Here is a 27,881-nt window from a genome sequence, read left to right as displayed (position 1 = left end):
AAATTATTTATGCTTCATATTTTTTCCAGCCACCGATAGTTGTTATTAGGCTACTAGTGTACCTAAAATATTCGAGAAGAAATGTATTAGTATACGATTAGTACGAACTTTGGTTATACTTTTTGACAAAGAAATTTTTTATATTAATGATATTAATTAATTGAATGCGCACACACACATAAAAGAAAGGGATGGAAAAGAGCACAAATGATCGCTCATACGTGGAACCACACAATCTAAGCTTATATATAAGTATTTGTTTATGTGCCCAAAGTATTCAGTTACATTTCTAATGGAAGGATCATTACGAGCATAATAATTTTTCACATCATCTATATTATCTATACAACAACTTGTCCACATATTTTGCAAAATAAACAAAATTTATCCACATTATAAATATTATCTATACACTATACTTTTCATCATCATTTATTATCTATACAAAGATCCAGAATATTGGCTTTTACATATCGTTTTTTCTTAAAAAAATCAAGCTTTAAGCTTGCTTGAGGTATGATCTAATAAGTCTTAATCTCAGCATTACACAGCTCTGAGTGATTGATAAATACTCTGAGTGCTTTTCACAGCTCTTTTTTCTACAAACAATTTTAATTTGTCAATCATGTCTTAAAAAATAATTTAAAACTACAGATCCAAATTTTAGATAGAAAATAAATTGGCTTTGGAAATTAAATTTTTAGAAATTTATATTTATTGTTTTTAAAAGTATCTATGTAAATTTACAACAATAAAATCTACAATTACAATAAAAACATACATTATATACTCTAAATTAAAATAATAAAAGTCACAGTTTGCACCAATCAAATCTTTAAGCTTTCTATACCCCTCTTCGTAAATAGTTTATATCAGTTATTTATGAACTATTTTTTTAATTTCGTTGTGAAATAAACTTATAGCGGAAAAATAGTACTACAATAGCCAATATTAATGACAACTGGAACAATGAAGATCCATTATACTAAAATAACATACTCCTCTTCAGTAGCGGATCCAGACAAATTATTAGATTGGAGCACAAATTTAAAATTTAAATAAATAATAGATTATAATTAGAATTATTATAAACTGTGAATATAAAACTATAAATTATTCAACTCGTAAAATTATATTACATATACATATAATTTTAAACATTTTACTAATATTATTAATCATAATAACACACTGTAAATAAATTAAAATTTAAAATATATAAAAAGTAGTATATGTAATATTATGTCACAAAGAACTAAATTTTCAGTTACAAAAAAAAAGGAAATAAAAAAGAAGAAGTAAATTCTAGAGTGTTAATTAAAAATAAATAGATTGTTTAATATCAGTTAAATGAATCTAAACTTTTGGAAAATAAAATCTTAAGTTGAAAATATAATGGAAAAAAGTGAAGAAAGATAGATAGAAAATGAGATAAGTATGTTAATAGGAAAAGAGGTAAAAAAAAATACGTGTCAATAGCCAAACAGAACATTAAATGCACACAAAAATAATATGTGTGGCATGGAACTCTCAACAAGTCAAACCGGGCACTTTTACCAACTTTAATTACAAAGTAAACTTATAAATTATTCCCTCTGTTTCATAATAAATGTCAGTCTGAGCTCATTTTCTTGTTACACAAAGAGTGTCACTTTACAATTCCAATGTAAATTATACTAACTTTCAGCTGAAAATTAATTGCAAACTGCATTGATTTTATAAATAATTTTATTTATCTAAAATACTATTGGTCAAAGAGGTATAATTAATTACAACTTACATATATTTCAACAACTTTCGGTTTAATCTGTGTGTAAAATATTACAACGACACTCTTTAAGAAACGGAGGGAGTATAACTGAACAAGTTTTCAAAAGTAGTTGGGGGGACCCCATTGCTTATAACGTACATCCGCCCCTGCTCCTCTTACAGTAGTTTCTCAAAAAAATCATGGCATTGTACGCTCACAGGAGAACCTGAATTCCAAATAAAGATACAGCATAAAAGCAAAAAAAAAATGTGGTGCGAATTGTTGGTTATCACATGATAATAAACAACTAATGATTGCACAACAAGTCTTTGATCATTGTTGGTCTGAGCGTGCGGTTATGTTATCATGGTCGAGTCTAAATTTTGTTTGCGAATAAATCTTTATTTCGAAAGTATCGTCAAATTTATTTCTCTTGTTATATCGCAGCAAAAAATTATATTTGCTTCATATTTTTACAACTATTTTGATCCAAATTAGAATTTAAGGCAGGAAAAAGGCAGGATATAGGGTTAATTGAGAATGAATTTAGTGATTTTGAATTTTAAATCTAATTTGTGTTTATAACTATGAAAATTCCAAGATTTATTATTTGTTTTTAATATATTTAATAAATATATGGTTTTAAATCTAATTTGTGTTTATAATATTCAAGATTTGTTATTTTTAATATATTTAATAAAGGGCAATTCTCTCAAATATCACTTTTTAAGTTTTTGTCACAAAATAGCACTAAAAAAATAAATGACCAAAATAGCACATTTTGTTTTGGAAAATTTAATATATTATTTTTTGTTTTTAAATATTTGAACGCATTTCTAAAATTTCACCATTTAACTCTAAACCCTAGGCTTTAAATTAATTAACTCAATGGTATAAATGCATATCAATACAATTAAAAACACAGACATTTTTTCAGACATCCCCTTGATTTTTAAAACTATTTACAAGAGTACCACTATCATTTAATTTTAATTAATAAATTATAGAAATTAGTTATAACAACCAAATAAATAGCTGATATATAAAAATAAATTGCAGACCCCACCTTATTTACAATCGAAAATATATGGTAAGTTATAATATGTTAATTTTTTTGTATTTACTGTCCACCTCAGAATATATCAATTATTCTCATATGTAATCCTAAATTAAATGAATAATTGAGTCCAGATTTCTATAAGTATAATAATATTACTTAATAGTATACTTATTTGATATAATATTTACCAAACAATTAAAAAATTTAATTTATTATTATGTTCTTAGTAATAGTATTTCCAAATTAAAAAAAAAAAATCAACACCTGATTAATTTATAAATATCTAAACGATTCCTATATCTTGGAGACATAAAAACTAAAACTAAATTAAAACCAAAATAAAAACCAAATGGATATCTAAATAAACAAATAAAGTTTATATTTTTAAAATGATAAAATTTAATTTAAAATGATAAAATACTCTAAAACTACTATCTATAAACTGAACTACACAGAAAAAAGGATTTCCCTACTATTATTATTCAAAAAATTTGAAATTATTTTTAATTTCTGCTAGAATAGAATCACCTGAATATTTTTTAGCCAAAGTATCTATTATATGATATAATATTTACCAAACATTTAAAATAAATTTAGTTTATTATTATGTTCTTCGTAATAGTATTTTCCAAATAAAAATAAAATAAAATCAACACCGGATTAATATTTATAATATCTAAACAAGTCCTATATCTTGGGACAGAAAAACTACAACCAAATCAAAACCAAACTAAAAACCAAATGGATATCCAAATATTCAAAATACAGTTTTTATATTTTTAAAATATTTATTATATTTAATTTTAAAATGATAAAATATTCTAAAATACTATCTACAAACTGAACAACACAAAAAGGGATTTCCCTACTATTTCTATCCAAAATATTTGAAATTATTTTTAATTTTATGCTAAAATAGAATCACCCGAATATTTTTTATCCAAAGTATCTAAATTTATCCGACTTATCCATTATTTTTTTCTGAAATTTCAAAAAACATCATTTTACCCTAATTACTCTAAGTTATCAAAAAAAAAAGAACCGAGCCATAGTCGAATTGAACTCGAAATTTTAATGGTTTTCCAAACCAAACCGGAAACCAAATTAACCAAACCAAAATCAAATACAAATTCATAAAATAACCGAACAATTCTTATATTTCTACCCAAAAGATGAATTTTCATACTATTTTTTTATCCAAAATATTTAAAATTATTTTAATTTTCTGCTAGAATAGAATCACTCGATTACTCTTTAGCTAAAATATCTATATTTATCTGAATTATCCGTTATTTTTCCAAAAATTCGATTATTTTTACCTCAATTACTCTAAATTATCTAAAAAACAAGAACCGGACCATAGTCGAATTGAACTCAAAATTTTAACGGGTTCTTAACATTGTTATTCAAACCAAACCGAAAACTAAGTTAACCAAACCAAAATCAAATCCAAATTCATAAATAATCGAACGATTCTTATATTTCTTGAATCAAGAAATGGAAATCAAACTGGAATGAATCTGAAAACAAAAAAAATACAAATTAGAACCTAACCGAAAACCAAATGCGTACAAACATATTAGTTAGCAAATAAATAGGGTAATAAATATGTCAACAAAAATAATCCCGCGCTTTCTAAGCGCGGATCAAAATCTAGTTTACCCTTAAACTCCATCCTTTAACTTCTTTTAGTCATTTTTCTCTTTTTGATGCTATTTTTATGACAAAAACTTGATTTGTATCTTGTTTTTTTTTTCTTTTTAATAAATATATGGGTGTGTAAATAGACACTCCCAAAAATATATGTTTCTAATTTTGAAAAAGTCGCTTCTATATTTCTGTATAATTTTACTCTTCCGTTTCTAATTTCACACCAGTTGATTTTAATTATTTAAATAATAAAAATCTGTGAGATGTTAGATTATAGTATAAAATAACTATTTTGTAACTTTCTGTAAAATCTACATTACAGTTTTATAAATACATATGCGCGTGTTGTCGTTGACTTCGAAATTTTATTAACAGACAAAATATAATTTATTTGACAAAATTCGGTGTATATTTAAAATTTTGGTCAATGGAGGAGATATACAGGTCAATCTGTTTTCAAATGACCACCGATCGTGTACAACGGTACGTGCATGCATTGAGTCGAAACTTGTAAAACAAATGGACTGTCGTTCGACGCGTATAGAGGGAGGGGAATAATGATGTCTCAGATAACGTAATAAATAAATATAAAAGGGACTTGAGAAGGTTTGTCTAAGGCTGGACATAATATCCTTATCCTAAATATTTACCAGAACCGATCCAGAAAATAGAATATCTGATCAGGTTAAATTTTGCCTAAATATCTGAATGAAACGAATTTTTTTTGATAAACCCTATCGGCTGATCCAGTCGATCACAGGAGAAACACTCTTAATGCTACAGAGTGGACTGGCTACTACACTCTTTGACCCGAGTTTGGAATATCTTCCGACTAATGTCAGGGGATGAACCGACCATCTGTTACGATCTACCATATAAACCACTTGGGCCAAAGTCCAGATTGGCCAAGTGATGATAATTTGGTTCCCAAGAAGAATCGAATCCATGACTGATGTGGGTACACTAAGCCCAAGAGATTCCCACTAGGCTACCACCACTTGGTTAATGAAACAATTTTTTAAAAATCCGAAAAACCAAAACCGAACCTGATTCGCACAAAAAAATGAAATGAGTATCCTAACATATCAACCATATATATATATATATATATCTTAATACATAAAATTAAAATTGTAAATCAAATATATTAGCTATTTTAGGTATTTATAGATAAAAATAGATGTTTTGGATAAAAATACTCAAATAACATTATGTATATGGTTATTTTCGAACAAAAATAACCAATTTGAACTATATAAATTGACTATTTTCGGATTTTGAAATTATTTTAGATAAGTTTGAGTAGTTTGGATATAAAATATCTGAGTAGAATTGAATAGTTTAGTTATTTTATATAAAACCTGAACCCATCCGGATCCAGGAGGATCCGACTCGAACCCAACTCGATTTTTTGTAATACCCGAGTGGGATCTTTTTCAAAATTTGGAATAATCGATACCCGAATGGATAATATCAATACCTAAATGGGTACCCGAACACAGATACTTAAATTTGTCCCAACTCCCAGTATTAATTCATTACTACAGTATAAGTATATATATTATATGATAATAATAAAATATGTATATTATTAATTTCTTCTATAAAAAATATGTATATTAATTAATGACGAACATCTTAACTCCTTAATTGTCGTTAGAGATTAATTTGAGTACTAATTCATTACTACAGTATAAGTACATATATTATATGATAATAATAAAATATGTATATTATTAATTTCTTCTATAAAAATATGTATATTAATTAATGAAGAACATCTTAACTCCTTAATTGTCGTTAGGGATTAATTTGTTACTCCAATAATAAGTAAAATAACTAACATATTCCATTTGTTTATGTGCACAAAATTATTGGATGAACCTTATTGTAAAGGATTTTCATAGAGAATTTCTCAAAAGAGTTTTCCAAATTATAAAATCAAAACCAATAGAAAAAGAAGAGAAAATTGAGAGATCATTTGAAGAACTTAAGAAAGAGATAATTGGCTCACATAGCCTTGGCTTGGATGTGACCATAATTAAAGAACTACCTCTCATAAGTAGAAAATAATTTTGATTCCAATTTTATGCCTATAGCCTATAATCTAACCTTTGTATAGTGTCCGTAAAATATCACTCAAATGAAGAAAGAAACCAGCTAAGCATAACTTTATCCAGCGAGTTAAACCAATCTATATAACCCTTTTATTTTTCCTAAAGAACAGTGATATTAGAAAAATAAGCCAACTCAATGATTTAAGTTTGATAGCAACTATTGTTTTTTTTTGCTAAATAATATTTATATTATCAACTAATTTTAAATTTAATATTTAAATCATCACTATTAAAATTATTCGAGGCATAGCCGATAACCATTTACCACATGATAAGTAAATTTTAACGTTAGCCTATTGACCATTTACCACATAAAAATATGATCTATGTTCCAGTTAAAGACAACATGAGAATTAACAGTTAATAAACATGTTACTGTGTAAAACAAATTATTAGATGCATGGTTATTATATGTGTTGCATAATAAGTAACAGCTAGTAATTATGTTAACATCTACTATATTTTTAAATGATACATCAACTATTAACAACCTATAATAACGATTTTTTTTTTTTGATAAAATATAATAATAACGATTATTGCATGCTAACTTTGTTGTTTTACTCATTAGTTTAAATTTTAGTAGCTAACATATCTATTTACATGATAAATAATATATTAGATTAATAACTAATACTAAATTATAAATATTGGTATTATATTATTGATTTGTTTAATGCGCTACAGATAATACTTAAGTTGCTGATCAAATAAGTATCTTAATATTTCTATAGTATGTAGTGTTAGCTTTAGAAAATTGGCATTCAAAATTTTGTATATTATCAAAAACGAAGAATCAATGAACATATTCAAAGAAGGGAAAAAGAGAAGAAGAAAAAAAGCATTAAAAGATGAAGAAAAAAAAGAATGGGGATAAAATGAAAGAAACAAAAAATAATGAGAAAAAGAGAGAAAAAATGAAAAAAAAAATGTATCACACGAAAAGACAATGAATAGAGGTAAAAAAAAGATAAGTTAACATTAAAAAGAAGAAAATTTATACCGGAGAGAGGTAGTCAGATGAGACAAAAATTACAGAAAAAGAGAGTGTAAGAAAGACTTTTACACTCCATGCAACAACAAAGTATCTAATTGGTTTCTCATCATGGCGTAGGGGTATAATCGTCCCCTCAAACCACAATAGGCATAACACAACCATTAACGTCAATCGATGTGTAATTCGTCAATTTAGACTTCCATTATGTGCATATATTCAGCTAATTGTCTCCTTAAAAAAGCCATAAAACATTTGTAACTCTTCCATTGGTTCAATTTTATTTGAAAGATAAAAGTAAAACTAAATTAGAGTACTAATATTTTTTAGAATCTTATAAAGTTATTTCATGGATTGATATGCTCTTATCCAGCATAATTGTATTGCTCTATATACTTTTGCTGTACTTTTTTCGTTTGGTTTCAGTTGTATAAAACATATAAAACTAAAAAAGAGTCCATAGGGGTAGGTTTAAATTACAGATAAGGTTTAAGCCTAATGTGGAAGGGAGACAGGTAACGGTGGTCAGTCAGTTTCATTTAAAAGTTAGTAGGTAGAGAAAAATATACCAACAAAGCATCGATTTAACATTTTGGGCTATTCTCCTACTCTATTATAACTTAAAAACCAATTCTTTTTGCCTAAATGTGGAGTAATTAATCACAAGAACATAAGAATAATCACCCTAAGGATATTTCCGTCTCCACTCCATATTTTACTCCATTTTTAGAGTAAATAAATTGGAAAATGGAATAGTGGAGATAGAGATGTTCTAACAGTGAGGAAGGTATTCTTATCTGCCATTTGTTTTTACTTCAATATTTTTACAACTTTCATTGTTGCAATTTCTTTAAAACGAGATTCAAATTTTAAACGGCAGTTAAATATCAATATGATGCTTTCATAGGTTGTAGGCATCGGAGAGCTGACACAAAAAAAAATGTGTTTCTTTATCTCTTAATACTCTTTCTTTAAGATTCTTTTTGTTGCAGAAAATTAACAGAACAAAACCATCTCGATAAATATTAGCGTATAGAAAACATTCATAAGTAGAAAGAGTCCATTGGGATGGGCCCTTTTAAGAAAAAAGACATGTTACACTGCAATATCATCTCATCTTCTAGACGTCGTTTGATGCAGCCACAAGTGGTTTTGTGAGTTACTCAGACCCTTTTAGCTTTTTGGAAGCAGACCCTTCTTCCTTATTCTTCTTCAGCTTACCCTCTCTTCGCTCTCTCTTCACTCCCTTCGATTTATCCGGCAACGGATTTTTTCCAACCTGCACACAAATAGATTGAAACAAATCAGTTTGTGTATCTGCAATACACATTATGTGTTTTCATGTGCTTTCTTTCTTTACCTCCTGCTCAGGAATATAAATCCTCCCTCTCTTCCCTAGCACATCATTTTGATCAACATTCTTCACCTATATAAGAAACAAAGATTGTTTTCATTGGTTGTTCGATTCTATCAAAATTTAAGGAAACGTGACAGCAAAAGCTAAGGCAATGTTAATTGTACCTTCTTCTTGGGCTTATCTTTAGATGATTTCATAGCTTCTTTCCTTAGGCCTTCGTTGGGGAGACGATTACGACGGATAACCAAGTCCATGGATGGACCAACTTCAACAAGCTCTATCCTAGGCACGATGGTCCCTGACTTTTTAAGCTTAATAGCGCAGTGAGTAAGGAAAACCTTAGTTGGAGATATCGCTGAGCATATGTAAGCACGGTCTAATCCAGTAAGGTTTAGATTATCCACAACCTGCAGACAAAAACAATTCAACTTGTTTCAACTTCTGTTATAAGTCAAAACCTTAAAAAGGCGAAATCATAGTTCACCTCGCCTCGGAACAGATCAGTGAGGACTTCTTTAAGCTGCTTGAGCTCAGGCACATTCTCAAAACCTTCTCCAGTAAAGCAAATGAAAGGCTTTGATCCTTCATGAGGTGCTATTTTCTTGTCGTAGGAAAACGATAGCAAAGATTTAAAGTTCTCAATCCCAACTTCTATCAGATCGTAGACATGGTGATCATACATTCTTCCGAGCACAAGATTGTCAGGTCGTTTCTTTGTGTGAGAGCCATACTGCAACATAACAACATCCACCAACACACCAATGTTAGGACTCACCAAATCAAATGTAATTTTTCTGATTCTTTTGGCACAGAGATAATGTTAGCCAATTATAAACTAAGCTTATATCTTCTACCACCAATCTACCCTATAAGAAACCTCTATAAATTAATAATGTTAGCGATTACACCAAAACTATAATTTTTTATTAATTTATAGAAAATATTAATTTATCGAAATACTAATTGAACCAAAAACTCAATTTGGGACTATAAAATTATATTAATTTATATTGATATTAATTTATAGATTATTAATCTAAAGAGATAATACTGTATATAAAGACAAGAGCTTACGGCGAAAATGCTACAATCAGTTTTGAGAGAGAAGAACTCCAAAGAGGTTTCGCCACCACTCTCAAAGGGTCTAATGTTCTCATTCCTCCTCGAGTACTTGATGGCACCTCCCTTCTTTAAACGGTACAGTTCCATCAACACAGCGCTAAGCGTAGCGCTTGTCTTAGTTCCGTGAAGTATCAATGTCTTCTTCCCATTCTCAACCTACACAGAACCAATATCAGATACATACGACCAATACAAGAATCAGCATCGAATTGAAGAAGACTTACGAGCTTAGGAGCTCGCTTTTCGAGCACACGCTTGGCTTTGTGGGTCTTCGGAGTTCGTATTTCCATCATGGCGACTTCCAACAAAGCGACGGGCTCCGAGGAAGGAAGACGAAGAAGAGGTTTTTCGATGAGCGCTTCTAGGGTTTTAAGTTCTAGCAACTTATATAGAATTTGTAATATAGACCCTTATGTTATTATGTTTATTTCGATTTGGTCCTAATACTTTGTTTTATATGATGAGACCCAAAGGTTTCAGTAGGTCCACGATAGGTTCAAAACTTCAAATAAGGAATTGACGGCCCATGAAACTCTTAGGCAATGAATATTTGGACATTGCTTACAGATTCTTTTAACACATTGTTTAACAAAAAAAAAACATTCATGAAAGTCTAGGCATAGACTTGCTCAAAAAAAAAAAAAGCCTAGGCACAGACATACACTGATTGATAATTTTGAGGAATGACGGAATTCACAAAATTTTCACCAATCTAAAAAATAAAACGTCATTCCACATATGTTGAGCTTTTGCTTAATTTTTTCTAGTAAGCTTCCATTGATTAAGTATGTTTTTCTCATTTATCTGTTGAAAAAGTTGATAATTTGATGGCTTAAAACATACTAGCATATGTGGCCTTATATTTTTTGCTATCAAATTTTTATATTATTAATAAATTTTTAACTGAATTGTATTAGTTATGTATTATTTAATATTCAAAATATTTTTTAAATATAACTAAATATTTAACAAGATAATAATATTTTTTTATTTAAATTTAGTATGAAATTATAATTAGGCAGTTAAAATTAGTAATATAAAGCTAAATGAAGTTTTATGGTAAGAGAGAGAACAAGTTACACAAGAAACATCATCACTGGAAGAAAGAGTGAAGGAGAAAGGAAAAGATCTTGAGAGGGTGCAGGTCTTTAGCTAAAACTGCGAGGTCTTTTCCATACCACCTCATGTTTAATTAATAGAATGACCGTTCATTTAAAAAGATCAAAAAAGACAACAACAAAGTAGATTGTTACTTGGCTTGTCAAGAATGCAAATTTGAGACAAAGGTATTATCAAGTAAAATCTTTAGAAAACATTTATTTTATGACAAGAAAACATTTCAGATATACTGAAAAGAAAACAACTTTGAGATTAGTCGTAGATATATCTCATCGTAGTAGTGGCAGATGTGTACCCACCATCAATAACCAGGTTATGTCCGGTAATGAATCTTGACGATTCTTCACTTGCAAGAAACAAAGCTGCTTGAGCCACATCCTCCACAGTACCAGCCCTTCCGGTCAGTAAACTTCCTTTCTCAGCCACAGTCTTTGTCACTTCAGCAGCATCGATTTTGTCATTGTGAAGATAGGTACGATAAGCGTTGACCAAGATGTCAGTGGGAACTCCATGCGGAGAGATGCTGTTCACACGGATACCGTGAGAGCCAAGTTCGCATGCCGTTGTCTTCATGAGCCCGTTAATGGCTCCCTTTGAAAGCGTATATGCGTGACCTCCAAGTCCTCCCATTACCCCTGATGAACTTGATGTGCATATTATCGACCCTCCTCCTCCTTTTGCGTTTTATATGCATCAAAACTAAATTTAGCTGTCTGATGCTAAAAAAATTAGGCTGCACAATATTGTTTAACTGATCCTAATGATACCGAGCAAAACACAATAGTAGAAAACTAAAAAACGGTAATAATAAAACAAAAATAGCAATGTAAAACTTGTTTACTAACAGTGTAATCCTATGTGATGATACGGATAAAACTTGTTTTCTCTTTGTTTTAGCGTTACTCATGTATCATCATAATTGACTTCTCTATAGGTTGTTCATTTTTATTATTTTCTGTCCCAAACACGCTTGATACTGAATTTTTTGGACTAACAACTAAAAAGCCATTTCATTAACATATGTAACCAAATCAATTTTTAAGTATTCTTTTAAAACTGGTCAAATATTTTTTAAGAAGACACATCTAAATCAAAACCAAAAATGATTAATGATATTCAGTTCTACTTAGCTCTTAAGACTTGCTAAATTGCCATATCTTATTGGAGATCAAACTAAAACACTCACCTTTGATCATGGCCTTCGCGGCATGTTTGATGCCAAGCAAGACACCGTTCACATTGACGGAGACAAGTTTGTTAACCATCTTAATGTCCATCTCCATGATGCTACCTTCGTTCACAGCCATTCCAGCATTGTTGAACATCACGTCCAGCCTCCCTTTACGTCTCATGGCTAGCTCCACTGCCGCCTCCACATCAGCCTCCTTGGACACATCGCAATGAACGTAGCAGCCACCAATAGATTCTGCCATATGGACGCCTTCTTCATCGAGTATATCCGCGACTATGACATATGCACCATTCTCTGTAAACAGCCTTGCCGTGGCAGCTCCGATCCCTCTTGCTCCTCCGGTTATTATGGCTACCTTGTTGTTTAATGTTTTGTTTAATGTTTTGTTTAAGTTTGCCATTAGTTCCAGTTATGTTTTTGGTAGTTTTGGTATTCGACTTTGTTCTTATACCATTTTATTTTATGTTTCTTGTTTTAGACATGCTCTTTAACTTTCCATTCAACTACTTTTGTTTCCTCCACTTGTTAGTTCACCCATCTTCTTTGCGTTAAGGCAAGTTTGAAGAATATTAAAACAAAAACAAAGAGTGAGAAATTTCATATGGACTTTGGTTGATTTTGATTATATACCACAACGTTATAACATAATATAATTCTCGAACTTTTGTATATCCTACTCGAATTGTAAAATAAAATTTTGTAAGATTAAGATTGTATGTCAGGTCTCTCTCTAGTTTTCTATATATACGATCTCTTTTCTTTGACAAAGTATAACTACACAGCAGCACTTATATATATATATGATTATATGAAGATGTATATGGTTGGGTTATCTTTTGCTTTTAGTTGGGTTATCTTTTGCTTTTAGTTCACTGTATAGGCTATGACTTTCATGAAACAGTAAAACTTTACAGAATCGTTTACATTTTTTATCAAGTTGTTAAAGGAGAAAGAACAAAAGAATCATATGAAGCTTCGTTTGAGATTTACAAGTTTCCTCTTTAAGGTATGATCTTGGTGGGGTCTTCACAGTTGACAGTGGGCAACAAGCGATTCTCGCTTCCTCCACAACACTTTGCTTTGCGTCCTACGGGTTCTGGCCAATCAACTATTCCATTACTATTGCCCCCATAAAGACAAAGTAAAGAACCTCTAATTTAGAGGTCTAGTCATTAAATCTTTTTTTACAATCTAATTTAGAGTCACCAAAGACATCTCAAGCGCAGAAGAGACCCCCACACATGGGAATTGAGAAATAGAAGAGAAAGGCATACCTTGTAAAGACTTTTCGAGGTCCTGTAATTGCCTGATGAAACCGGCGTTAGGATTAGCCACGGGTCTAATGCTCTTAACATGTTGCAATGCTTGGGTAAAAGTCATTCCGTGTCTCTTCATGAGGTAAGCAACAACTACAGTGACACTGCGAGGTTGCAAAACATTCAGCGAACAGAGTGCCACTAAACTAAACAAGGTGTGTTCCAAATATCCAGAAAAAACCTGCGTGATTTGCCAACGAAGCAATGGACAAGAACGCTACCGCCAAGCCTCTTGGCCTCATCAATGAAATGGATACACTCATCGAAGTATACTTCCAAATTTGTGTCTTCCTTATCCACAACTATAACATATACAAAGGGTAAAAAAGACATATTGTGTATAACAGTTTGAAACCTTTATTACACTACTATACCTGGAACAACCTTGTAGAGGAAATCGTGAGGGTGAGCAGGTGTCAAGGAGGTAGCTACGGTTAAGATGTGAGTAACGTTGCAAGACTTCAGTACGTTCTTGTTGGAAGCTGCTGCGAAGGATCCGAGATAGAGACCCTGTTGGATAAGGGAAGGGAGATTGTCTTGTCTATAGAGACGAGCAACTTTAATAAGACGAACAAGCTCTTGTATCCGATTCTTCACATAGGCTTCGTTAACCGTGGTTGCTGGTGAAGAAGAAGAAGATGAGGATGATGATGACCCTTTGTCTCTACAACTCCTGGTAATAGAAATGGAAATGGAATTGAATCATCGTTTAGCATGAGATAAACGATTGCAACTATGGAAATCGTGTTGACACAAAAGATGGATTCGATAGCGGATTTAGAAAACGTTACTTACATTGTAGAAAGGAGCAGGTGGATTATCCAATTAAGAGAAGAAGAAATCAAATCTGAGAAAATGGGGACTGAGAGATATACTAAAGGGGAAGTTCGCAATTCTCCAGCTTTTTTGAGGAGGAGAGGGATGGAAGATGCGTCCAAAGGGGGGCTTAAGTGTAAAATATCTGTTCCCCAAAGAAAAAAAATAAAAATTGTGTATAATAATTTATAAACTTTATTTTTATAATTATTATCTACTAGGTGTTTTCCTGCACCATGTGCAGTAAAAGAATTTTAAAATATTTTTAATAGATAAATATAAATTATATTTAATTTTTATTAATATTATAAATTTTCTTTTTTATCAATATTTTAATATAAATTTGATTTAACTGAACATTAAAATTAAGATAAATTTTTTTTGTTTATTTTGAATTATATTTAAGAATGTGCATGTATATATTTAAAATAATAATCTTATGTAGATTTTTCTATCTATTTATTTTAATTAAATATATTAAATAAATATGTAAAATTTCATAATTGTCAAAAATTAAAATCAAACACTATTTATAAATTCTGTAGATATATATAAGAAACTAATGATTTTACGATTTAATTTGATTTTATGATTTAATTTCTATATTTTCTAAACATATGTATATATTTTTGAAATATTTTTAACTTAAATTATATTTCGAAATTTGAAAAGCCATAATTGAATATATTTATTTTAACGATGATTTATGAGTTATTACCATATTTTTAAAAAGTCCAAAAATATAAATCGACAATAAATATAATATATGAGTTATTACCATATTTTAAAAAATTTACCAAAAATATAAATTAACATTAAATATAATTATCCATGTCATATTAATCTATAAGACATGTCATCAATTTTAGTAGTCATGTCACAACTATTAATCTAGGTGTTTTCCTGCACCATGTGTAGTGATAAATTTTTTAAAAGTTCAATTTTATATTTTAAAATGTAATTTATTAATTATATATATTTATTATTTTGAACAATAATTAATATAAATATAATTAATTAAGCATAAAATTAAGTGAAAATATTTTTATTTTAAATTATATTTAAGAATATATATATGTATATATATAAAGTTATAATCTTAAATAAAAAAGATTATCTATTTCATTTGGTTAAATGTATTAAATCAACTTGTATAAAATTACTAAAACTCATATAAAAATTGTATAGTTATCAAAAATTAAAACTAAATAATATTTATATAATTTGTAGATATCTAAAAGAAACTAATGATATTACGATTTATATTTTTTAAAAAATTCAGAAAATTTAGAAAATTTTAGATGATAAAAATTTTATAATTATAAAAGTAAAATTATATAATATTTCGAAATTCAAAATGTTATATTTGAATATATTTATTTTAGTGATGATTTATGAGTTATTACCATATTCTACAAAGTTTACCAAAAATATAAATCAATATTAAATGTAATATATGAGTTATTGCCATATTTTAAAAAGATTTCCAAAAATATATATCAGCATTAAATGTAATTGTCCATGTCATATTTAACCATATGACATGTCATCAATCTTAATAGTCACGTCACAATTTTTTTTGTGAAAACGATTGTAGGAAAGACATGTGGAAAATCACTTCTCAAATATAGACTAGGGGATATCTAATCGCTGATAACAATTTTGGAAAGTGTTGATTTTATTGAAACTTTTGAATAACTCATAGAGCTTTTCAAAATATAAGACTTATTTATTAATCTATCTGGTCATTTTTTTGTGAAAATAAGATTTTATAAATGATATTCCCCACAAAAGTAAAAAAATGTTTTTACAAAAGAATATTATCAGCTGCTATAGAAAATATGCCAAAAAACATAAAAGCAGAAGACAAGAAGACAGAAGCAATCATTTCAAGAAAAAGAAAGAAAAATAAGTCGTCCATATCTCAATTACATTGCCTATAAGCAATGGAATGACAAATCTAATGCCTGTCATTGGTATGTGTTCAGAAAAAAAAAAATGCCTGTCATTGGTACCGCAACTAGTGCGCAAATAGTCATCTTAAAACCTGCTACAATAGCAAAGGAGCCATAGCGCCCAAATCCTCCCGCAAATGTACATAGAGCAATCTTGTGCAAAACAATCTTTCAATCCAATGGCTGACCCGCACAACACAAAAGCAACGATACAAAACAATCAATCATGATCTTTGTGATGGAGAGGAGCAACGGCAAGAGATGGCAAGGAAGCATAGAATTTTAGCCAAAGACTTGAGTAGAACGACAAGATATAGCAGAGAAACAGAGACGAGACTCAAATCTTCTTAAAGCAGAAGACGATTTTGGATAATAAAATTAAACTGACCATATAAAAACTGTTCAAACCAAAGAGGAACTAACAAACAGATCAATTAAAAAAAAAGGACTTATTATTCACACCCAAACCACAGAGATCAACGAGTTATCAAGCCCAGACTCTCCAAAACTCGTCTCGGATCCGTAATAAAGACTCCTGTAATCCCCAGGAACCGCTTGGATCAGCTTGAAACACCTCTCCCTCCTCTCCGATTCACCAATCAACGAATAGCAAAACGACCAGAGAAGCTGGACAGACTCCGATCTGAGGAAGTTCCTCTGCACTTTCCTCCCGTCAGGTAACCGAACGCACAGCCTGCAAACAACGGTCCGATCCGAACCGCTCCTCGGCTCTTCGGACAGCTCCGGGAATCCGATCACCGAGTTGGGAGATAGACATGTTGGTGGACTCTCGGCGTCGGCGTCGGGGGAGTTTCGTGGGCGTTTGGTATCAACGAAGGGAGATAGATTCTCTAGTAATGATTGGCACTCGAGCACCGCGAATAGTCTTTTCGCCATCGATCGGAACCAATCGCAAAGAAAAAACCCTAATTTTTTATTTTTTTGGCTCAGGTGCTCAGGCGCTCAGGCGCAGAAGAAGGAGCGTTTCAGTGATTTTCGCGATTGAAGCTTATATATATAGAGAGGCGTGGAGAGAGAGAGAGAGAGAGAGAGAGAGTAACGCCGTTTCCTTTTTTTTAATTGTAAATAAATTTACTGTTTTTAGTCCAGAAATTGTGTTGATCAAAAAAAAAAAAAGTCCAGAAATTGAATTTATAGATATGCACCCTTTTTGCTCAAAAAGGATATTCGACATTTTTTTTTGTTTTTGATTTTCCCTTTTGTTGTGTAAGTACTTTTTTTTTGTATACCATCATACTATATAGATTATGGGAAATTTAACGAAATCTATATTGCTTGTAAATTGAGCTTTCGTTGTCCAACAAATCTTAACTTGTGTCTTGAGTCTTTCTTGGTTGAGCTCTACGACATCTTTTACGTTTTGAGGTTTCCGTTTTTCTCTTTGGTTCAATCAGACTAGAAAGATTATAAGATAAGATTCAATGGTGGAATAAAGAGTCTGCAGATTCCAAACATCCAAAAACAAAGTCCTAAATACAGGGAAAGCATGGCCCTGTCCACTGACCAAGGGGAAAGTACAAAGATCAATACAATTAAATCATTCACCAAACAAGGAACTTGTTGTGACGGATGTGAGAAGATATAGATTAACAGATTAATGAATAAGAAGGATTGACACAGAGATTTAACGTGGTTAACCCTTAGGGTTTAGTCCACGGGTAAAGAGAGTACTTTATTGATGGATGCTAGATTTTCAGAGTACAATTCGTGCTACACAATAGGGTAAAACCCTAGATATATATATATAAGAAAGTCTTTAATGAAACTTTCCATATTTCTCGGATTTGGGTACTATCGACCGATACGACAACACGTCTATCGATCGATACTCCCCTTTCATATATCGCCCGATCCATGACGTCTGGATCGCCCAATATAACTCAGCTCGCAGATTCAAGGCATATTTCAACAAATCTCCACCTTGACTTGAATCCTCCATAATCAGATGTACCAGAATGCACTTCTCTGTGCTCAGAATACAGATGTACCAGACTCCCTCTTTGCCTCAGATGTTCCGTCGAACTCAGACGTCAGATGTCCCGTCGGACTCAGATGCTCCTCAGAGCCAGATGCCCCTTAGGGTTAGATGCCCATCAGAGCCAGATTAACAGCTTGAGATGTTCAGCAAATCAAGACAATGCTTTAACTTGCTGTGAGGAACCGCCTTAGTGAACATATCTGCAGGATTATCAGCTGTTCCTACCTTCTTCACTTCCATCCTCTTTTCTTCTCTCACCAACTGATATCTTACATCAATATGCTTGGTTCTCTCATGATGAACCTGATCCTTGGCTAAACAGATAGCACTCAAGCTATCACAGAACACAGTAACCTGATCATGATGAAGACTAAGATCACTGACCAGTCCTCTCAACCATATCGCCTCCTTAACAGCTTCTGTCAATGCCATGTACTCTGCCTCAGTAGTAGACACAGTCACCGTCGACTGCAAAGTCGCCTTCCAGCTCACAACAGAACCACCCAGAGTAAATACATAACCAATCATATATCTCCTACTGTCCACATCTCCTGCATAATACCAATCAGAATAGCCTATAACCAGGCTCAGATCCTTGTCTTCATAGACAAGATCAACATCAGATGTACCTTTAAGGTACCAGATTGACCTCTTTTGGCCAATCATCTTGCGTCTCTGAAACTGTCGTATCGAACGATGCATAAGTGCTGGTGTCGATCGATTTCCCTTGTCTTGTCTCCATAAACAAAACCAATCTCAGATGTACCCTTGAGGTACCAGAAAGTCTTACATTCAGAATTCAGTAGCTCTTTCAACTTCTGAACATCACACATTTTCTTGACAACTATCATCTTGATATCTACATACAACACCGGATAGATATGCGAAACATCCTCCACCTTGCTCATGTAAATACAACAGTCATAAGGACTCATGTCGTAGCCCAAACTGACCCTATAGCTATCCAACCTCTTACACCACTTGCAAGTCACAACCTTTCTCCCAAGTAATAGTGTAACCAGATCCCATGTGTGATTCTTCTCGTAAGATTCCATTTCAGCTTCCATTGCAGCAAACTATCTCTCAGACGCATAACTCGAAATAGCTTCTCTGTAAGTGGATGGCTCGTAAGTATCCACTTCCTCTACAACCTGTAGTGCATAACCCACCATATCTTCAAATCGATATCTCGCTGGTGGTCTGACATCAACTCTCCTTGGTCTGTCTTTAGCAATACTGCGTTTTTCAGACCCAACATGTTGATTTCCAGAATAAGAAGACTTTTGCTCCTCATCAGTCAACGATCGCTCGATCTCTTCTTGCAGATTGATTGATCTCGTGCTGTCGGACATCGATCGATACTGTTCGTCTGACGTCGATAGACACTGACCATCCGACGTCGATCGACATTGTTGATCTGTCGTCGATCAACACTGATCATCTGAAATCGATAGACACAGATAATTTGTCGTCGACCGACATTATTGATCCGACTGCACTTCCTGCAGCTCCACCTGCTTGTCAAAATCCTCTGTAGCCCATAACATCTTCTCCGAACCATTATTTGAAAGCATGCACCTCACTCTCTCATACAAAGTTTGGTTAATTCTCTTTGCTACACCATTCTTCTTTGGTGTATCCCTGATTGTAAGATGCTTAGTATCTCTTGCATCCTTACAAAATTCCAGACCATTTGCTGAAACTGTAGAACCTTCCAACAAATACAGAGTACCATGAATGAAACCTCTCAGAATCACATCTGAACCCCTGTAGACATTCAGAACCCCATCTCCACCTGAATACTTGAAACCTCTGCTATCCAAAAGACTAACTGAGATCAAGTTCTTGGACATAGCTGGAACATGTCTAACTCTGGTTAATGTGCAAACTTTACCACCATGTGCCCTGAGCTTTATAGAACCGATTCCTGCAACATCGCAAGCAAAGTCATTTGCCATCTTGATCTTGCCATCAGTCACTGCCTCATACTCTGAGAACCATTCTCTTCTTGGACACATATGATAAGATGCTCCTGTGTCTAGAATCCACACATCCCTAGAATGTGTATTTTCATGAGCAACTAGAGCAATATCGTCATCAGACTTAGCTTCATTCTCTGCTACAGCAGCGGAATCAGCTTGTTTCTTCTTAGGACAATCAGATTTCCAATGTCCTTTTTCATTGCAATAATTGCAAATATCATTTGGTTTAGGATCCTTTGGGAATGACCTTTTATCTTTCGACCTCCTGTCTTTCTCATAGTCCTTTCCACCACCTACAAACAACCCAGAAGCTTGATCGTCTGTACTAGAACCAGATGCCTTGTGACGCAACTCCCTACTGTGAAGTGCCGACCTGACTTCCTCCAAACTCACTGTATCCTTACTCCCTATAAATGACTGAACAAAATTCTCATAGGAGTTTGGTAGTGAAACCAACAAAATCAGCGCCGCATCCTCATCCTCCACCTTAACATCAATATTCCTCAGATCCAACATAATGGAATTTAGACTGTCAAGGTGATCCTGAAGCTGTGTAGCTTCCTGCATCCTCAAAGTGAAGAGACGTTGTTTCAGAAGTAACTTCTTAGTCAGAGACTTTGTCATATATAGACTCTCTAACTTCGACCACAAACCAGCTGCAGCATCAACACCAGAAACTTCGATGATGATCTCATCTGCGAGACACAACAAAATAGTTCAAAACGCCTTTTCTTCAATAATCTTCATCTCAGCTGTAACAGATTCAACCTTCTTCCTTGACAACGGTGTCCAAAGACCTTGTTGCTTCAGCAACGCCTTCATCTTGATTTGCCAGAGACTGAAACTGTTTCTTCCAGTAAACTTGTCAATCTTCAAGTTCATCCCTGACATCTTCTCACCAGATTCAACTTGAACCTCTGATACCAGTTTGTTGTGACGGATGTGAGAAGATATAGATTAACAGATGAATGAATAAGAAGGATTGACACAGAGATTTAACGTGGTTAACCCTTAGGGTTTAGTCCACGGGCAAAGAGAGTATTTTATTGATGGAGGCTAGATTTTCAGAGTACAATTTGTGCTATACAATAGGGTAAAACCCTAGATGTATATATAAGAAAGTCTTTAATGAAACTTTCCATATTTCTCGGATTTGGGTACTATCGACCGATACGACAACACGTCTATCAATCGATACTCCCCTTTCATATATCGCCCGATCCATGACGTCTGAATCGCCCGATATAACTCAGCTCGCAGATTCAAGGTATATTTCAACAGAACTCATAACAAAACAGAGAAATTAAGGATACTTAGTTTCTTTACTGGAAGTAAAATATAAAACTAGCGAATGGTATGGGTTGTTTTGTTATACAAATTTGAGTTGCGAAAATAGGTAAAAGTTCATTAGAAAAAAAAATCCCAAGTAAATTTGGAATATAAGAAACTGATACGGTTTTATATCATTTTTATAAATTTGGTGTATAATTAGTTGATAATCAAGCTTACTACAACTCAGAGGTAAAACTCAGCCGGTAAATAGTATTGAGGCAGCTGGTACACAATCTATACCTCCTCGGTATTACATCATTTGAGCAAAGTCTATCAAGTAAGCTAAACTCAATTTATTTGACTAAGAAGCAATTAAAAGAAATATGTCAATTTAGAGAAAAAAGAAAGAAAGAAAAAGTCGCTTATGATAAGGCCTTAGTTCGATGAGAATTCATTCACAAGTCACGTACAAACTAGACGATGATCTGCACCTTGTGCAAACTCATATATATCCAAATAATTCAAATATTAACATCGTTAATCTAAATTATTTAATTTTTTCAAATATTAAATTATCAGAACATATAATTTATCTTTTTTATTACCACACAACATAGAAAACTGTTTGGTACTTTCAAAATCTTTTATTTATTCTATCACCAAACTACACTTGTAAAAAAATCATCATTATAATAACATAATAAAATTTTATTAATAATTTAAAATAACATAAAAGATAATTCTAAAAAATAAATCATATTTACCAATTATCAGTGAATCCTATAAATCAAACTCCTATTCATAAAAGTCTTAGTTGCATTTTATATGAATTTCCTCTTCATCGAGTTCATAGTGACAAATATTAACAAATATACAGTAATTAAAAATATATTTCCATTCAACTAAAAATTCTAAAATAAAATTAATAAATTATATATGTCTAGTAAAATCTGAATTTTTAATTATAACGACAATATATCCTATTTTGGACTCATATTTTTTATTGGTAAAATGATTTGGTGACATAAAACAATTTAACAGTAATAAAATAAACATAAGATGGTCAAAGTTATAAAAATTATTTCTAAAATTGTTAATACACGTTAATAATATTTGTTCCTGAATATTTTATTTATTAAATAACCAGTAAAAATATTTTAAAACTAACAATTGAAAATTTTGTATTTTAAAACTAATGACTCAACATAAAATCACAGAATATGACGAATAAGCTTCTAAAAAATAATAAAACATGACAAGTAGACAACATAACCTAAAATTATAGAAAATATGACAAGTAATCAAAACTAAAACTACCACCTAATTTTTTTAAAAAATATGTTATCAATTAAAATTATTAAGAACATGATAAATAAATAAATAACCTAAACTATGTAGAATATGACAAACAAGAAAAACTAAAATTATTAAAAACATAACAAATAAATAAATTACTTAAAATTATGGAAAATATGACAAATAAACAATAAACAATGATAAATAATGAAAATGACCTAATATTATGGAAATTGACAACTAAGAAAAATCTATACTATTAAAAGTTCGCTTTTTAGGCTCCAGAGAGCGTCCACATCCTTTTAGAAACTCTTTTCGAAAAGTTGTCACGTGGCATAACTATTGTTACCTTATTACATTAAATCACATTACCATACTACATATTATTACCATATATATACACTAAATCATACGAAAATATAAATAAATATACATTTAATTATGTAAATATTTAATATATGAATTATACATACAAATATAATTTAAAATATATAGTATACGAAAATAATATTAATAAGAAAATACTTAATATAAAAAATAGAAAATATATATTAAACATACTATTAAAAGTTCGCTTTTGAGGCTCTAGAGAGCATCCACATTATTTTAGAAACTCTTTTCGAAAAGTTGCCATGTGGCATAATTACTATTGTTATCTTATTACATTAAATCACATTACCATACTAAACATCATTACCATATATATACACTAAATCATACGAAAATATAAATAAATATATATTTAATTACGTAAATATTTAATATATGAATTATACATACAAATATAATTTAATAATATATTATATACGAAAATAATATTAATAAGTAAGTACTTAATAAAAAATAGAAAATATATATTAAAATTATCTTAAAATGTAAATACACAATTTAAAAAAATAGAAAAGTACATTAATCCTTAAACATTTATCTTAAAATGTAAGGTATAGATATCTCTATAATATTATTTGAGAAGTCGCTTTTCTATGTGTCGCGCTCATGTTAACTCTTACGATGGTTGATTACACGTAACCCTTAAAGAATTAAAATTATTATAGTTAAATATTTTTTTGATTTTTTAATTTAGTTTCCTTTTTAAAATTTCCAAATAACCTATATAATAAAAGGAAACATTAATAAATTTAAAAGCTAATTTAAAAACGAAAATATATGCTTATATATATGATTTCATTAAAAAGGAAATTTCACAAAATGGTAATATTCCATTTAAAAAATAACATAAAATATACTTTTGAAGTAATAAATGTTCTATTTATATCTATATTTTCTTAGATGGGAAATATATATCTGTATATAATGTGATTTCATAAAACAATTTCACATATATAATCTTGATATTAGGAAAAGAAATATTATTTATTTTAAAACATAATTCTAAACAATACAATTTCAAAGTAAGAGAATATTTTTAACATATCTATCTATTTTCTTAGATGATTACATAAAATAATTAAGTAACAAAAATAAATATATGTTTAATTGGCTAAAATAGTTTATAATTAGTATTATTGAATTTATTTATTTATTTTCATATATTTATTTGAATATAATATCTTTCAATCACAACAAAAATATCTATAAATTATGCTTTACTTATATAATATAATTTCTTAAAATCAATCACAATTATTTTACTGCTTATTTTTAAGAGTTACTAAAAAATAAAAAATAGATTTTAATAGTAAACATCTTTTGATCAAACAATTATAAAATATTATCCAAATGATAACTAAATCGACTATAAAAACAACAAAACTGACTAGATGTAACATATCTAAAAGTGTATGTCTAATTAAAGTAATATAATATTATTAATATAGAATATGCATATAAAATATTAAATTGATATAAATTAAAAGCAAATAGAAATTAATTATTATAGTATATCTACTTTATAAATATTTTAGATCCGTGCATGAGCACGGGAAAATCACATAGTTTAGTAATATATAATATACGAAAACAATATTAATAAGTAAATACATACTATAAAAATAGAAAAAATACATTAAGCATTAAACATCTATCTTAAAATGTAAAATAAATTAGAAAATAGAAATACTACATTAGACATCTATCTTTAAATGTAACTATAAATATTAAGTAAATGTATAATATACAAAATAATATTAATAAGTAAATACGTAATATAAAAATAGAAAATCACATTAAACATTAAACATCTATCTTAAAATGTAAATTAAAAATTAGAAAATAGAAATACTACATTAGACATCTATCTTAAAATGTAAACTATAGATATTAAGTAAATATATAATATACAAAAATAGAAAAGTACATTAAACAATAAACATATACCTTAAAATGTAAATAAAAAATGGAAATACTATATTAGACATCATCTTAAAATGTCAAAATTAAATACATGTAAATATACAATTAAGTATGTAAATATATAATATACAAAAAGTAATAATAAGTAAGTACCATCAAAATTGTTTATAGTTTCGGTACGTGCAGAATTCAGACTAAACAACTGGCTGTCTTTGGAGAATTAGAAAACAACGGCAAAAAAATATCAAATACGGCAGAGACGACAGCTAAAACCGGCATGAATGCTACTTTGCTGGTTACAAACCTCACCACCATGATGACTATGATGCAAGACCTAATGGAGCAAACAAGCAACCAACAATGATTTTGAGCACGTATATATTTTTGATAAATTTTTTTTTATACTGCAATATAAATAAAGATGATGATAAAAGGTAAAATTTTGCAATCATATAAACAGCATGCATGCATCACAGGGCCAAACTCAGATCAATAGCAACATATATACTTCAAAAGTCTATTAGACAATGACAGAGAGTAGAGAGACACACACACAACCCATGAGTTTTATTGTACTTATCAGTTCTCTCCTTATTTTCATTCAACAAACAGTAGCAAATGTGATCACTTAAGTAAGATAGAGCCTTCTCTCAATCAATCATCTGACGTAAGTCACAAACCAATCAAGCATCTCCTTGTGAGCTTCTTCTGCAGCTTTAACAGCCTCTAGGTCATTGAGGTCGTACCGAGTTGTCCAACCGTGTGAGACATTCAGGAAAATCTTCACATAACTACTCACCTACACATTCCCGACAAAGTTAAGTTAGTTAAAGACTTAATAAAAACTTTGTTGAGTTGCGGAAGAAGCAGAGGCTCTACCTCGGGCTTGGAAGCAAGAATCTCTTCAAATTGCTTCACGAGAGCTGGTGGGGTCAAAAAATCATCCTCAGCTCCTAGTATAGCTATTGGAACCTTCACACCTGCAAGAGGAAACCATAAAATCGTTAAGGCATGCACCATGGAACCAGACCAATTACAGTTGTCTTTAAAAGTACCAAAAACCACTTTACCCTTGATATCATCCACAGTGACATAAGTAGGATGAAGCAAAACAGCTGCTTGGATAAGCTCTTGTTTTGACAATTCCACAACCACTTTTCCTGAAGATCATTTATCAACACAAGAGAGACAGAATAAAAAAAAAGAGAGTGTGTTTAAGAAACTCACCACCCCAGCACATCCCAGCAGCTCCAATGGCAGTGATACCTTTGTTCTTTATGGCTTCAAGTACTGGCTTTGTGTCTTCAAACCCCTTATCCTAAGGACAAGAGAACATGAACTGTTTCACATATGAAAAGAACAGAACAAGGTAACATAATATCTAGTGGAACAAAACTGCCAAAATGAAAGGATAAGGAACGAACAGGGCCATGGTCTTTGATCCAGACATGGACTGGTCTCTCCTGATGAGAGGGGTCATAAGGATCTCCATAGAAGTAATCGGGAACCACGACATAGAATCCTGAAGCTGCAACCTTGTCCGCAAGCGCCCTTAAGAAAACATAGTTACATAAACAATTAATAATTCTAAATATTCATTTGCAGTTGTGCCGAAAACAACAAAGTAGATGCAGAGAACGCAACTGACTCAATGCTTATTATAGCATCTCCAATCCATACCTATTTTCTACACTATAATTCCCACAAAAATAGAGTAACTCTATTTTATTTGGAGTGAAAAAGTAAAAACATAGTCACTCTATTTTTTTTTTGTCACTCTATTTTTTCGTTCAAAGAATTATTCTATTTTTCTGGGAATTATAGAGTAAAAATAGGTTTGGGTTGGAAATGGTCTTAAAACAAAAAAAAAATTCTTGCAACCAGTAACACATTCAGATCTTATCTACTAATATATACTTCATATTGATGAAGAGGGGAGAAGTATTATAATACCTCAAGTTTGGAGCTTCATACCCTGAAGAAGAAAACACAAGATGAAGTCAGAACACAGAGATGAGAAATGATCAAATCAACAGATGGGTCCAAATAAAAACTTTCACTTTTTACTCAAATCAAGTCTCTAAATAAACAAACGACTTTCAATCAGATAAAAGACAAAATAAAAAAGTGGGTACTGTTTACCATAAATATCGGAGACGAGGAGGACGCACTTCTTGGAATCTGGAGAGCCAGAGACGTAGGCATCGAGGCCACCTAGCTTCTCTACATGACCCGAACCGGAGAGAGGGTTAAGAACCGGCGGGTTTTCGCAGCACTGAGGTCCCAACATTATTGGTTCTTCAAAGTGGTTCAGACAAAAAATGGCGACCAAACTTAGTATACGTGTTTGTTTGTTGTGGTCTATTATTAAATAAGAGTTGGTTGCGGTTTAAGACACTTTAATGGACTTTTATTTCGCTTTTAGACATTTTTTGACACTTTGTTTATGATCTAACGGTCAAACATTTTCATTTTATTTTACACATTTGTTGAGACTTTTGTCATGATCTAACGTCACAGAGTTATATTTGTCAAGAAACAACTAAACGGTCTAGAATAATGATTTGTCTC

At 31.0% G+C, this 27,881-nt stretch overlaps 5 protein-coding genes across 7 annotated transcripts; all 5 read right to left on the bottom strand.

Annotated features, from left to right (window-relative positions):
• Window positions 1-8,497: 8,497 nt before the first annotated feature.
• On the bottom strand, window positions 8,498-10,420 carry LOC108806368 (ribosome production factor 2 homolog). The gene is made up of 6 exons (XM_018578461.2): window positions 10,275-10,420; window positions 10,003-10,206; window positions 9,413-9,658; window positions 9,093-9,335; window positions 8,932-8,997; window positions 8,498-8,850 (listed from the first exon to the last, which is right to left on the bottom strand). The coding sequence occupies exons 1-6, from the start codon at window positions 10,341-10,343 to the stop codon at window positions 8,731-8,733; spliced, it is 948 nt and encodes a 315-aa protein (XP_018433963.1). The 5' UTR covers window positions 10,344-10,420; the 3' UTR covers window positions 8,498-8,730.
• Window positions 10,421-11,339: 919 nt separating this feature from the next.
• LOC130496140 (short-chain dehydrogenase reductase ATA1-like) lies at window positions 11,340-12,761 on the bottom strand. The gene is made up of 2 exons (XM_056987961.1): window positions 12,356-12,761; window positions 11,340-11,843 (listed from the first exon to the last, which is right to left on the bottom strand). The coding sequence occupies exons 1-2, from the start codon at window positions 12,759-12,761 to the stop codon at window positions 11,422-11,424; spliced, it is 828 nt and encodes a 275-aa protein (XP_056843941.1). The 3' UTR covers window positions 11,340-11,421.
• Window positions 12,762-13,238: 477 nt separating this feature from the next.
• On the bottom strand, window positions 13,239-14,606 carry LOC108809296 (dual specificity protein phosphatase 1-like). Of its 3 annotated transcripts, none has more exons than XM_056990074.1 (5): window positions 14,473-14,606; window positions 14,052-14,350; window positions 13,859-13,979; window positions 13,636-13,781; window positions 13,239-13,552 (listed from the first exon to the last, which is right to left on the bottom strand). In XM_056990074.1, coding segments are annotated over exons 1-5 (594 nt in total). In that variant the 5' UTR covers window positions 14,475-14,606; the 3' UTR covers window positions 13,239-13,526. The 3 variants fall into 3 exon arrangements, with proteins under 3 accessions (XP_056846054.1, XP_056846053.1, XP_018436945.1); XM_056990073.1 differs by having other exon boundaries at window positions 13,239-13,513; XM_018581443.2 differs by having other exon boundaries at window positions 13,239-13,480.
• A 2,156-nt stretch (window positions 14,607-16,762) lies between these two features.
• On the bottom strand, window positions 16,763-17,460 carry LOC130497018 (plant UBX domain-containing protein 12-like). The gene has a single exon (XM_056989827.1). It carries the CDS (start codon window positions 17,343-17,345, stop codon window positions 16,905-16,907), a length of 441 nt encoding a protein of 146 aa, XP_056845807.1. The 5' UTR covers window positions 17,346-17,460; the 3' UTR covers window positions 16,763-16,904.
• An 8,334-nt stretch (window positions 17,461-25,794) lies between these two features.
• On the bottom strand, window positions 25,795-27,670 carry LOC130496911 (endo-1,3;1,4-beta-D-glucanase-like). Its single transcript, XM_056989590.1, has 7 exons — window positions 27,453-27,670; window positions 27,264-27,285; window positions 26,735-26,861; window positions 26,538-26,628; window positions 26,381-26,470; window positions 26,190-26,290; window positions 25,795-26,109 (listed from the first exon to the last, which is right to left on the bottom strand). The coding sequence occupies exons 1-7, from the start codon at window positions 27,598-27,600 to the stop codon at window positions 25,969-25,971; spliced, it is 720 nt and encodes a 239-aa protein (XP_056845570.1). The 5' UTR covers window positions 27,601-27,670; the 3' UTR covers window positions 25,795-25,968.
• Between the last annotated feature and the right edge of the window lie 211 nt (window positions 27,671-27,881).

This window comes from Raphanus sativus, chromosome 6 (assembly GCF_000801105.2).
Source record: "Raphanus sativus cultivar WK10039 chromosome 6, ASM80110v3, whole genome shotgun sequence".
NCBI lineage: Eukaryota > Viridiplantae > Streptophyta > Magnoliopsida > Brassicales > Brassicaceae > Raphanus > Raphanus sativus.
This window is presented reverse-complemented; position numbering and strand designations above follow the sequence as displayed.